The sequence below is a fragment of the Coregonus lavaretus genome (genome assembly GCF_964263955.1).
Source record: "Coregonus lavaretus genome assembly, chromosome: 8".
Classification (NCBI taxonomy): Eukaryota; Metazoa; Chordata; class Actinopteri; order Salmoniformes; family Salmonidae; genus Coregonus; species Coregonus lavaretus.
Window position 1 is genome coordinate 33,821,045 of NC_139995.1, and position 14,484 is coordinate 33,835,528.

General features: G+C 44.6%; 1 protein-coding gene across 1 annotated transcript in view; it reads right to left on the reverse strand.

Annotated features, from left to right (window-relative positions):
• Positions 1-14,484, reverse strand: part of LOC311134346 (inositol 1,4,5-trisphosphate-gated calcium channel ITPR1-like) — a 144,099-nt gene that overhangs the window by 64,088 nt on the left and 65,527 nt on the right. Inside the window, exons 35-40 of the mRNA XM_084167995.1 lie at positions 13,925-14,045; positions 13,401-13,585; positions 13,152-13,300; positions 10,790-10,901; positions 7,218-7,253; positions 833-880 (exon numbers count right to left, since the gene is read on the reverse strand). Coding sequence (XP_084024121.1) covers positions 833-880; positions 7,218-7,253; positions 10,790-10,901; positions 13,152-13,300; positions 13,401-13,585; positions 13,925-14,045 — 651 coding nt within the window. The remainder of the gene's footprint in view (positions 1-832; positions 881-7,217; positions 7,254-10,789; positions 10,902-13,151; positions 13,301-13,400; positions 13,586-13,924; positions 14,046-14,484) is intronic.

Here is a 14,484-nt window from a genome sequence, read left to right on the forward strand (position 1 = left end):
GGCCACGGCAACCACAGCATACACTGCTACCTGACAGACCTCCCATGAGGGAAACTGAGGGAAAGGAGTGAGGTGGAGGAGTGTGTGTGTGTGTGTGTTAAAGTCAGCCGTTGGTGTGCATTTGAGAATGAGAGCATCATTAGATAAGTCCTGCTACCATTGTAATGCTTCAGCTAGCAGAGACTAGCTAAACCACAGAGAAAAGAGCCTTATCTGTCACTGGTAGACGAATGGGCATTGTGTGAAACGAGCTACACAATCACACATTGAGAGCCAATCATCCAATCATCCAATCACGCTCCACACACTCACATCCTTGTCCTCCACTCCTAGTTTCCTTGGAGACAACAAGTGTGTGGAGGTGGGAAGGTAGCACATGTTGTTTAGGTTGGTTCAGCTGTGCTAGGTAGCATTACCCAGTCAGTGTTGGAGACAAACTAACTGCTAAGAGAAAGCCACTGAAATACAAGCTTATCCATTCCACACACAGAGACACACTAAGCTAACCATGATTATATGATGGGCACCAAGTCAGCTAACCACAACTGTAGGGAAAGGGCTACAATGGGGTTAGTAATAACAATCTGTAGAGTTCAGTGATGGGTTAAGGGTTCAGGCTAGGGTGAAAGCCTAACAATCTCAGTGGTCAGTCTTGATCGTAGAATGAGTGTTGGGGTTTCTGTTAGGGTTAGGTTCAGAATTACCTATCCTCCTCTGATACTATAGTTTAGGGTCATGGTCATGTTCATGTTAGGGTCCTCCAGCTGTTTAGGTTTAGTTGGGGTTCAGGGTTTATGGTTGTGTTCATGTTACGGTCAGGGTTAGTACCTACCCTCCTCTGGCCGTCCAGTATTTTCTGTGGCTGGTTGAGATCCAGCTGCTGATGCAGTGAGGTGGGTTAGTACAGCACAGCGGGCCAACAGAAACAAACGCAGGGTTAGGCCTGATACAGCATTGGTACGGCCAACATACAGAGACACAGAGTTAATAACGTATTATGAATCATTTCATTCATTATGGACTTTAAGGTAACATGCAAGAGGCTGCCATAGGGTTGTGCCATGCCATTAACTGTGGGTTAGAGTGGGGAGGTGTGAAGGTTAGGGAGGGGAGGGGAGGGGTTAAAGCAAAGGGAGGGGTCAGCAGCGGTGATGATTAATATTAATCAGGAAGTGAAAGGTGAGGGAGAAAATCAACAGTTCACTGTCTGGAATCACTGCCTTTAACGTCTTATCCAATGTCACTCTGCAAAGTAGGCCACAATACTACTGTCCAATAAAGATATGCACAAATAAAAGTGATATATGGTCTTCTGTCTTAAATGGACCCTTGCCCTTTTGGAGAGGTGAGCAAACAAACATTGGGGTACACTTGAGCTTTTATTTTGTATAGGATCCCAGGTCACTTCTGCTATGTGCTACACATGAATCATCCAAATCCAGTATCTACATTCGTAATACCTGTTAGCTAGCTACAACTGCTTGGAGTAGCACCAGGCTCCCATGAAATCATGTTAATTACGTAAGAAGCAGAAACACTAGAAGGGGAGTGGACAGAGGTGTGGATGGGGGAGGGAGGGGTGAGGGGGAGGGATGAGAGGGGGTTACATAATATTGCTCAGGAGGGAACCAGGACACTGAACTAGTGACACACAGGAGCTTAGAGAGCCCATCTGTCACCAAAACAACACAGAGAGAGAATAACACAACAAAGCACAACCATGGGTCCCCCTGAAACCAGGTCAGACAGGACAACACAGGGGCTCTACCAGAACCAGAAGGCTGTAGGTGTGTGTGTGTGTGTGTTGGGGGGGGGGGGGGGGTTGCTCTTCTATCTTTGTGGGTAATGAAAATCCCCTGAAGTCTCCACAAGGATAGTAAAACAAGGAAAATTCGCCCTCGTGGGGACATTTCCCACATCCCCATGAGGACAAAGGCTATTTTAAGCTTAGGGGTTAGATTTAGGGTTAGGGTTTCTGTTAGTGTGTCCCAGTAGAGAAACAGAGGCAGGGTAGAGGTTGTCCTACTGCAGCTCAGTCACAGTCAGAAGTGGCTACACCATCCTCCCCCCACCGTGACCACATCAAAGTCAGACAGCCACCGTTACACAGCCTGCTGATCAGAGCAGATATGCTCCCTCTCCACACCGCCCACAGGCCGACCACAGTGACCGCACAGCAACCCCTCATGCTCACCACATCCTCCCCAACAACCGTTCCACCGAGTTGGAATCTCCCCGCGGCAAGCCCCTGCTGTCAGTCTCTCACATCTCCAGCTTCCACATTAGAGGAAACACACACGCAAGCTTATACACACACACACACACACACACGGACATGTACACACATCGAATGCAAAAACATTCCCCTTTTTTTTAGGTGTGTGTGTCTGTGCACGTCCATGTGTTTGTGTTTTAGCAGGCGGAGGGAGACTGAGTCATGTTAAAATTCGTTGGTGACTGAAATGGATCCTGGGGTTTACCGCTTGGCTGCCTACTGTGTCCAAACACCATAAAGACATCAAAGAAACCTAATTAAAATAGTCTGCTGCGCTCTGTCATTTTCACTGCAACTGATCTGCTTTTCTCAAACCTGTACCACACAAGATCTGGAGCCAAGGTGAGTTCCAGCCCAGTTCCTGGTGAGTGTCAACTCTCTTTTGGTAAAAATTGACTGGTCCGGAACTACTTTCGTACTTGGTTAACCATGGGGATCTATTTAGTAAGGTGAAATAATAGTTCAGAATGTTGCAGATGGATATGTAATATATAGAGCTGATACAATTCCCTATTCTACATGAGTATCAGATCTGCTCTACACCATTTGTTTCTGACTGTTCTGTGATGCTACACCCTTCTGAACAGAGCCCAGGTCCGTCTCACTGATTTGCCTTCCTCTTTAAATCCTGGGCCCAGGTGTTAAGGGAAGACTTTAAAACCTGGCAATCTGCGGTGGAGCCAACTCTACTACCTTACATAACAAACTGACTGAGAAGCAACACAGGCCCCAGCTCAGCTGGAGGACGAATCTGAATGTGTGTGTACTCTGCAGCCACGGCCTCACTTATCAGTAGCCAAGCTAAGGTTGGTCCATACTATACATTATAAAATACCTCACTCAACCGTCAATCACTGTAGTGTACACCTGTGCTTTCCTATCCTGGTCCTGTGGAACCCAGTCAACCCACAGGGTTCAAGCCTAACACTAACACACATGATTCGCCTTCACTTAACCAACATCAATCAATCATCAAGCCCTCGATATGTTGAATCGAGATACAGGTAACTGCCCAAATAAAGGAAACACCAACATAAAGTGTCTTAATAGGGCGTTGGGCCACCACGAGACACCAGAACAGCTTCAATGCGCCTTGGCATATATTCTACAAGTGTCTGGAACTCTATTGGAGGGATGCAACACCATTCTTCCACAATAAATTCCATAATTTAGTGTTTTGTTGATGGTGGTGGAAAACGCTGTCTCAGGCGCTGCTCCAGAATCTCCCATAAGTGTTCAGTGTGGTGAAGAAGGCGCAACAGAGCCTCTTCAACCTCAGGAGGCTGAAGAAATGTGGCTTGGCACCTAAAACCCTCACAAACTTTTACAGATGCACAATTGAGAGCATCCTGTCGGGCTGTATCACCGCCTGGTATGGCAACTGCACCGCCCGCAACCGCAGGGCTCTCCAGAGGGTGGTGCGGTCTGCCGAACGCATTACCGGGGGCAAACTACCCACCCTCCAAGACAGGAAGGCCAAAAAGATCATCAACCACGCAAGCCACTGCCTGTTCACCCCGCTATCATCCAGAAGGCGAGGTCAGTACAGGTGCATCAAAGCTGGGACCGAGAGACTGAAAAACAGCTTCTATCCCAAGGCCATCAGACTGTTAAATAGCCATCACTAGCACATTAGAGGCTGCTCCTGCCTATTGAAATCACTGGCCACTTTAAGAAATAGAACACTAGTCACTTTAATAATGTTTACATATTTTGCATTACTCATCTCATATGTATATACAGTATTCTATAATATTCTACTGTATCTTAGTTCATGCCGCTCTGTCATTGCTTGTCCAAATATGTATATATTCTTAAATTCCATTCCTTACTTAGATTTGTGTGTATTGGGTATATGTTGTGAAATTGTTAGATATTACTTGTTAGATATTACTGCACTGTCGGAGCTAGAAACACAAGCATTTCGCTACACCCACAATAACATCTGCTAAACACGTGTATGTGACAAATAAAATTAGATTTGATCTGGTAACAGACATACACAAAGACACCCTTTTAACCCTCTTTCAAAGTCACTGAGATCTCTTCCTCTAGCCATGGTAGCCTAAATAATGGGCAACTGGGAATCTTTATACATGACCCTAAGCATGATAGGATGGTAATTGCTCAGGAACTCAGGAACTCAGGAACCACACCTGTGTGGAAGCACCTGCTTTCAATATACTTTGTATCCCTCATTTACTCAAGTGTTTCCTTTATTTTGTCAGTTACCTGCAGTTAGTGCTGGGCTGGAACCAAACTGATCACCCCTGTTAGTTGGAACAGAATTGAAGAATCCTACAAACATATTTGAGAGCAGTGCATACAGTAACAAACAGTACATGTTCATGTGCATTAAGTGTGACCTACATTTCAACCCACACACATTCTCCTGCTCCGTCTCAGTGGAGCTGAGGAGATCCACTTTCACTGGAGTAGAGTGAGAAAGGAGTGGCGCCAGCCCTGTGTGAGCAGTCCCTTCCAACACACTACAACACTAACACGCCACGGAAACAACCTCTAACTTAGACTACACACACAGTGGGAGTGTCTGCAGGACTGTATGTGAGAGAGAGAGAAAGCAGGAGGGAGCGAGAAAAGGAGAAAAGGTGGGATGTTTTGAAGAAGCTAAGAGATAGAGGGAAAAAGGAAGGAGAGAGAGAAGGAATCAGTGAGAAAGATGTTGGCTAGAGAATGTAGAGTGGGCGAGGTTGGCTGGCTTGCTTTCCTCCATAATGCTGTGTTATCAGAGCTGGCAGCAGGGAGGGAGGGAGGGAGGGAGGGAGGGAGGGAGGGACACTTAACAGGTGTGGATAGGGAAGGCTGTAGATAGATATACTGTATACAACCCCACCCTGACCCTGTTCCCCTCGACCCTGTACCCCCTATAGCCCCTGTACCCCCTATAGCCCCTGACCCTGTACCCCCTATAGTCCCCGACCCTGTACCCCCTATAGCCCCTGACCCTGTACCCCCTATAGCCCCTGAACCCCCTATAGCCCCTGACCCTGTACCCCCTATAGCCCCTGACCCTGTACCCCCTATAGTCCCCGACCCTGTACCCCCTATAGTCCCCGACCCTGTACCCCCTATAGTCCCCGACCCTGTACCCCCTATAGCCCCTGACCCAGTACCCCCATACCCCCGACCCTGTACACCCAGACCCTGTACCTCTTATACCCCCCCGACCTTGTACCCCCTGACCCTGTACATCCTATAGCCCCCGACCCTGTACCCCCCGACCCTGTACACCCCGACCCTGTACCCCCTACACCCCCCGAACCCGTACCCCCTATAGCCCCCGAACCTGTACCCCCCGACTCTGTACACCCCGACCCTGTACCTCCTATAGCCCCCGACCCTGTACACCCCGACTCTGTACACCCCGACCCTGTACCTCCTATACACCCCGACCCTGTACACCCTTACCATGTACTCCCTAAATCCCCCGACCCTCCACACCCCGACCCTGTACTCCCTATAGCCCCCGACCCTATACACCCAGACTCTGTACACCCCGACCCTGTACTCCCTATAGCCCCCGACCCTATACACCCAGACTCTGTACACCCCGACCCTGTACTCCCTATAGCCCCCGACCCTATACACCCAGACTCTGTACACCCCGACCCTGTACTCCCTATAGCCCCCGGCCCTGTACCCCCTTATACCCCCCTCCTGCGAAGGCAAAGCCAGTGTCTCTAGGCAAACAGCTCCTCTGCACTTTTATTGGTTATTACCTCTGAAGGTCACAGATCAGTGAAGGGAGGGGAGAGGGAGAGAGGTAGAGAGAGAGAGAAGCAGGCTGGGTTCCAGGGTGAGATGCAGGCTGGGTTCCAGGGAGAGAGAGAGAGGCAGGCTGGTTTCCAGGAAAAAGAAAAAAAGCTGTCCCGGTCCTTATGTAACCATCGCCCCAGAGCTGGCAGCAGCCCAGGAATCGTGCAACTTGCAGGCAGGGAAAACTAGGACACAGCCGCACACGCACACACACACACACGCACCTTCCTAGTCCTAGATACACCATCACAGTGCCCCCTACTGACACCCTGGTGAAAGCCCAGCCTGCACATAGAATGAGGAAGACACTGAAAAGGTAGCGAATGGAGAGAAAGGAAAACTTAATAGGGAATTTGAGAAAAGAAGAGAAGATAAATAAATGGCACACATGAGAAGCCAACATTACTGGTCCAAAATGCATGTTATAGGTCAAACAGAAAGTTTCAGAAGTTCTATCAAACTCTCACTCTCCTCTTATGGCGGCAGGTAGCCTAGCGGTTAGAGTGTTGGGCCAGTAACCGAAAGGTTACTGGTTCGAATACTCGAGCTGTCAAGATGAGAAATCTTTTGATTTCTGTCTTTGATCAAGGCACTTAACACTAATTTGCTCCAGGGGTGCTGTACTACTATGGCGGATCCTGTAAAATAACACATTTCACTGCACAGTTTTTCCTGACTTTGTAGAATTGCAGGAAATGTGTTATAATTGCCCCATGGCAAAATGTGTAGAATTGCACGAATTGCATGTGGGTACGCAGACTCGTGAGCAACTGAGGCCCCTCACGATGAGTTCAGATTTTCTGTAGCCCCCACCGCCATCAAAGTTTCCTTCGAGAGACTGACTGGGTATGGCCACACACACTGGCCGCCTGCCATTCCAGCATGGGACTCTGGAACAGCACAACACTATTGGGTAATGCACACACACACTTAGCTTCACTTCCTGATTGGGAGGGTGAGGAGAGTGAGTGGGTGAGAAAGAAAGGGTGACAGAGAAAGCAACCCAGAACTACCACTACAAGCCCAGGCGTACTACCTACAGATACATATAATCACCACCACATACAGCCACAAATATAATCACAGACCTACATTTAAGAGGAAAAGGCACATTGACAGAACAAGTGAAAGAGGGAGAGAGAAGTAGAAGAAAAAGAGGGACAACCTCCGGCATATCCATCTCATCATTAAAGGATCTGAGCTGAAAGAGAAGAGAGGAGAGGAGGGTTAGATGGGTTAGCATAGGGAGGATACAGGCTGCTGCTGGGAACACCACAACATAAGGGAACATATACCAAGTTTATTCAGACGGTAGATAAAGACTGTATTCAAAGCACTCATGTCGTGTGTATCTTAGCAAAATATCTTCATTAGTAAAATATGGAACGTCGTTTGGGTTTTTGCGTATCAAAAAATATATATCAAATAACACTATTTGACATGTCAAATAAGCTTGTGAACCAATCAGGACCTGGATAGGACTGCAATTCACATCATAATTTAACTTTCAGTACTTTTTTACGTAGTTATTACTAATTGATTACACTAATCACTCCTATTTCATATGTCACAGCATTTCACCAATATGTATACTATGATGCTGGTAAAGTTTTGTCTCGCGCACCTGCCGCTGCTGCACGAGTGCAGACACAGTTCCCCTGCTCTGGGACAGTGCTGGTCAGAAAAACAGCTAGCTAACAGCTGATGGATGCAAACAATGTTCTTCCCCAAAAACATAGCAAAACAACAATCAGTTTCAGTAGCTATAGTTGGCTAGCTAACTATCTAGTTAGGTGTCATCTAAAATAACCCTAATTTATAAGACTGTTCGTATTTGATTAATTCCTTAAAGTCTAAGACGTTGGGGGGTGCTAACCTGACATATGGAATTGTTTTAAGATGGTCATACTATGGATCATTTAGCTATTTGATTTTTAGGACCCCTTTATGTATATACAAATATATATATAAAGAAATGATTTGATAAAATATTGATTTTCATTAAAATGCAAATCAATTTATAACATTTTTGACATGCGTTTTTCTGGATTTTTTTGTTGTTATTCTGTCTTTCACTGTTCAAATAAACCTACCATTAAAAGTATAGACTGATAATTTCTTTGTCAGTGGGCAAACTGCTGTATATTGATTCATCGGTGCGTCAATCGACTCTAGGGGGATTGAAAGGGATATACAAATCATGCCATATTTGGAATAGATCATGCTAAACAAGTTTGGAATGTTATATCAATTCAACAAAATACAATTTTTTAAACTGACAAATATCTGTTGAAATCACACTGTGGATATATTAGACTTTAGAATTGCATTGGGGGCATACTTATTTCACGCCACAACCTTACCTATGGATTGTGGATCAATTACATGGGGTATCAGTCTACTAAGTGACACCCACAGAACACAACTGTGAAAAGTTTACACAAATATTAGAGTCGTGGCTTTTATTTCGGGACTCTGAAACCACTGTGAAATGAGCCACATTTATTGTCCCAGTCAATCTACTATGTGTATTGAACACTATTCCAGAGGAAAAACAATACAACGTGGATGTTTTGGAGTCTGATAACTCTGAGGACATTTGAAAAAATAGCACTTGGGTACTGAGTAGACTGATACCAAATTTCATTGATCCACAATCCTTAGGTAAGGCTGTACAGTGCAACATGAATGTCAATACACACAATATGCTGACTGGGGAGGTGATTTCCCACAGTAGGTCACGCAATTAGAGCTACAATGCAAATATTTCTGTAAACTCTTCATAGTTGCGTTATATGGGTGTCACTGAGTAGACGGTTACCCCATTTCATTGCTCCACATTCCAACACTCCAACCTTGTTTAGCATTACCTAGTCTAAATATGGCATGATTCCACTATTTGTATCCATTTGCATCCCTTTCAAAGAGGGACTTTTATTTTGTAGGCGAACCGCAAATTCCACTATTGTGGCTAATCCTTATCGTGGCTAGCTTCACAATGTATAACCCGGTCTGGTCAAGCCACATTAGCCAGATGCTTATAAAGTTTGGGGGAACAGGGTTAAGTAGCTGGCTAGCTGATTTAGTTCACTATCTAGCTAGCTAGTTATTTTCATGAACTGAAGTTTGATTTCAATAGGAACACAAGTGGCTGCCTAGCTAATATTTAGTCACATGGATTCCTAAATCATTGCTAAGTATTATTGAAAATAACTGCAGTTTCTGCTGGTCATTGTTTTCAGGCTGGTTGCATTGGTGCTAGCTAGGTATCAAACTAAAGCTAGCTAGCTATCCCAGAAGTTGCTAATAAAATCTGTATCTAACATTTTTGATCCCGCTCGTTTGATCCTGATCTTTTTTCAAATGCTCACACAGACGTTTTCCCAATCAGTCGAACTAATAATGCCTTATTACCAACGCGGTATTGTAAACACATTTTTTACAGCATCTTTGACAGTGCTACTGATCGTAGTGGTGGCACTTGGCTTGCACTTGCAAATGTAGCACTAACAACATTCTATAATAGACCTTTCTGTGTTTACAAACATTGCCGCACGAGGGCGATGCGCACAAGTTGGTGGCAGAACAAGTAGGAGTTCTTATAGAACGGCAGCAAAAAAAGCCTCTATTTACATTTTGCTTTTGAGTGCATTTCACACTACTTTTGGATCATAATTGGATTTTAAGGCTTTTATGAATGTTCTGCTTAATATAATGTTTGTGTCATCATCGCAAATCAACTGCATTATACTTAAAAAACACTAACTTCAACCAGTAAAATGTCTCTTTGGCTAACTTTTGCTACAGCCTACATCAATTAGTGTTAGCATTCTGGCTAACAACTGCTGCATCCAAAATAGTTATTTTGCAAAGATCACAACCAAATATAATCTTAGCGACTGTTTAAGCAAGAATCAAAACATAATGTTAAGCGTATGAGAAACCCAAAAAGTTATTTTGTTTAGAAGTAATAAAAACGTAAATCTAGGCTATGTTGAATGGCCGCAGATAGTGATGGCTTTCTTACTGCCGCCAAGAGGGGGCCAGTATGAAAAATGTATGCACTCACTAACTAAGTCGCACTGGATAAGAGCGTCTGCTAAATGACTAAAACGCGCTCATCTATGCGTGACGTCAGTGTGTTGTATACTGGAAAAGGGTCTACAGAAAAGGGTCTACAGAATTGTGTTATTTGACGTGTCAAATTAAAAGCTTATTTGACGCGTCAAATAGTGTTATTTGACGTGTATATTTTTGGACACGCAAAGACCCAAATGCCGTTCCATAGTAAAGGGTGTTCGACAGATTGAAAAGTGTTGGTATAATAGAAGAGGGAATTCCATCCATTCTGAGCCAATAGGAAGATGGACCATCGGGAGCTACAGTATATCTTCATGCTTGTCCTCACATATGGATGCTTTCATTGGGCCATGCAGGTTAGTTATTGGCCAGCCAAGTATTCATGAGGTCAGTCTAGATTAGCTTGGCCCAGCTCACTGTGTGTGTATATTCATTATATAGATCCATATCATTCCGTATCACATCAGAATAAAAATAATACACCCAGACACTGGTTGATGAGTCTTACAAGGTGAGCAATCCTAAAAAGAGAAGGTTAGACACTAGACAGAACTGGTCATCGATCCCACTGTGATGGAGAGAAAGAGATGTTCTTAGATGTCCGGGGCTGCAGTTGGATGTAAAGTGAATTGTGACGTGTTGTGACTTGTGTCCTACCTTCTCTCCGTATCCTCGGTCTTTGGTCATCATCTCTCGGAGGGTCTGCAGGACTTTGATACACAGCCTCTCCTCATTCTCCTCCAGCAGCTGCTTGGTGTGTTTGATCAGCCTGGGGAGAGACAGGGTCAAGGGTCACCGTGGGGTCACTAACCATGGGGGCATCATGGGGTTGAGGTCACAAGAGGATTGACTGGATGGGTGGGTTTGGGGGACACTATGTTGGAGTGGCGGTATTGTGCACACATTCACATTCATATGTCATTTAGCAGACGCTCCTAACCAGAGCAACTTAACAGTCAGTGCATTCAAATAAGTTTAGTAGGGAAAATGTTGACAGCTGTGCCATACAGGTTGCAAAATAGTTGGGAAGAGATTTTCCTTGTGCTGATTCCATGGCACATGGTTTATGAACTGAACCACAAAACAACGCTTGATTCATAACTTAGTTTTTTAATTAAAATTATTATACAAAATTCTTGCTACCAACAGAATGTTATGTATACTGAACAAAAATATAAACGCAACATGTAAAGTGTTGGTCCCATGTTTCATGAGCTGAAATAAAACATCCCAGAAAAGTTTCATACGCACAAAAAGCTTACTTCTCAAAAATGTCTCAAGTTTTGCGGGAGCGTGCAATTGGCATGCTGACTGCAGGAATGTTCACCAGAGCTGTTGCCAGAGAATGTAATGTTAATTTCTCTACCATAAGCCGCCTCCAATGTTGTTTTAGAGAATTTGGCAGTAATCCAACTGGCCTCACTAACTGCAGACCATGTGTAACCACACCAGGCCAGGACCTCCACATCCGACTTCTTTACCTGCTCTGTCTAGTGTCTAATTTTTCTAAGTCCGTCAGGAGAAAATATTAATTCATGCAGACACATGATAAATAACAGGTTCACTCTTCCCACGACCAATAATCTTATCCACAAATGTTCTCTTTTTGAAGGCCTTGGCCTCACACAACTGTGTCACCAAATATAGGTATTGACTGATCGTACGCAATGACTGAGGTACTGTATAAAAATGAACCCCAGACAGTGTTGTCAGAATGAGGGCTTCTGTAGTTCCACTGGTGTTGCTGCTGTGTGTGTCTGGGGCCTGGGCTGAGGGAGAGACCGACACAGACGACCACCACATCTGATTTCTGGACTGAGCTGAAACACCTTAGAGACATGGTGCACAACATGGGAGCCATTTTGGTCGAGCAAAGAGAGGAGCTGAGTGTCACAAAGACTGAACTATCCTTCTATAAGAGCCAGGTGGACGAGCTGGAGACATGGAATACAGGTAACATGATGATATGATAGTAATACTCTATGTGATATTATTATTAAACTAATACAGCTGTGAATAGATAGGCCTACCAATTGAATGTTGTTCTGGCCTTGGAAGCCAGACTGAAAACCAGTGAGAGCCAGGTGGTTGATCTGAATGTGGGGCAAAGCGTCACCAAGACTCAACTACAGTTCATCAAGTACCAGCTGGAGGAGATGAAGACGGGGAATGCAGGTAATGTGTGACAGCCATGTAAAACCTTGTTACTTCAATTACCATGGAGGCCAGACTGGGAACTAGTGAGTGTCAGTAGAGAAGTCGGTAAGAAAGTAGAAATGATAGTGATTAATCAATAATGACCAACTGGAATCAACGCACGCTCTCTTCTTCGATGCTGTATTCACAGACAGACCAAAGGTGGCGTGACACTACATTGATCTACCCCAAAGTCATCACAAATGTCGGTAAGGCTTACAACCAAGTTACAGGTACAAAGTACTATGCATGTATTTCAACCATTGGATGACAAATACAAAATGAAACAATGTACACGTAACATACTGCATGTTTTGTCCTGATACAGGTCTCTTTACAGCACTAGTGAGATGAGTCTACTACTTCAGATACACGTCTGTGGTCAAATGAATTCAAAAGGTTTAGGTGTAGGCTTGTTTAAGAATGGGCAGAGCTGTAAACACTGCTGAATGTTATACTGATGGAGAGAATCTAATGCAGCAGTCCTCCTGGAGTTAGAGTTGGGAGATGTGGTCTACATACAGCTTCCATCAATCTACCAGATCTATGATGATTCAAATGGTTGTAACACCTTCAGTGGCTTCCTGCTCTTCACCGTGTAAGTTATATTATCATGTTGAACAGAGCTGAAGGAAGTGGTTGGATGTTTTCCTCCCACCAATAAATACATTCATAAAGAATTGGCAATGTGCCAGTCTTTAATTTGGTTTTCAAAGTGGTTTTCAAAATTATTGAAATAAATAAAACCATATGTCCATATATCCCAGGCACTGTATACTTTGTTTAGGGTGGGGGTGGGATTGTTAAGTTTAAACACACGTACTTGCAGATGAATCCGCCACTCTCACACTTCCTGCGGGAGTCGGTGTTCTCAGGAAAGAGCAGCTCTGGCCGATGCAGCACATCCACTAGGACAGACAGCTCAGCCTGGACCAATGGACGCAGACGGTCCTCTAGAGCCGACACTATGTCCTACAGACGGGGGGGGCAAGAGAGAGAGAGAGACACGTAAACCATACAGTTGGGTGTGTTTAAAAGGACGGACGGACTCACAAACACATAGTGTACCCACCTGCAGTCTCTCAATGATGTTCCTGTAGTCTCGCGAGGCGGTCAGTACTGAGTCTCTGCGGGCAGCGTTGCGGGCAGACATTCTCCAGGACATGGCTGTCTTCTGGACGATGTTGTTGGACTTCACAAACAGGTTGTTCACCTGGCTGTCCAGATCCACTGGGATGGCGATGGCTCGCCCTTTAGCTGTCACACAAGAAAGCCCAATAACACATGAGTAGAGGACTGTCTTAATTACAGTATGATACAACACTCATCTTTAGAGTACATCCCAATCATAATACCACTGCCTCATCAGGGGATTTGACTAACAAAAGGCCAACAAATTACTAACATCAAGTTGGATTTCTTTGACAACCTGCATAAATAAAGTGTTATATAGTACGTCAAATCGATACACACAGCAGGGTAGTTCATAGAACTACTTATTATTTTGAGTTGTCTTTGTTTGATTAGTTAGTTGATGATGTAATCAGAGCTACAGTAGTGTTGGGGTTAGTGTTAGGAATGTGTTGTCCTCCTTACCCACGTCAGACAGCACCTTGATACAGCTCTCCACTGAGCCCTTCTGAACTGGGACCAGCCAGTTACAGTGGTACACTCTGAACACTGCCTGTAACTGCTGAACAAACACTGGCTGCCTGGTCTGGGGACGGGGAGAGGGAGAATAATTGAGTTATAACACAGATCAACTATACTGAACAAAAATATAAATGCAACGTGTAAAATGTTGGTCCCATGTTTCAGGAGCTGAAATAAAACATCACAGACATTTTCGAGAAGCACAAAAAGCTTACTTTCAATTTCTTTGCACAAATGTGTTTACATCCCTATTAGTGAGCATTTCTCCTTTGCCAAGATAATCCATCCACCTGACAGGTGTGCACATGTGCACCTTGTGCTGGGGACAATAAAAGGCCACTCTAAAATGTGCAGTTTTGTCACACAAAGCAATGCCACAGATGTCAAGTTGAGGGAGCGTGCAACTGGCATGCTGACTGCAGGAATGTCCATCAAAGCTGTTTCCAGAGAACTGAATGTACATTTTTCTACCATAAGCCGCCTCCAACGTCGTTTTAGAGAAT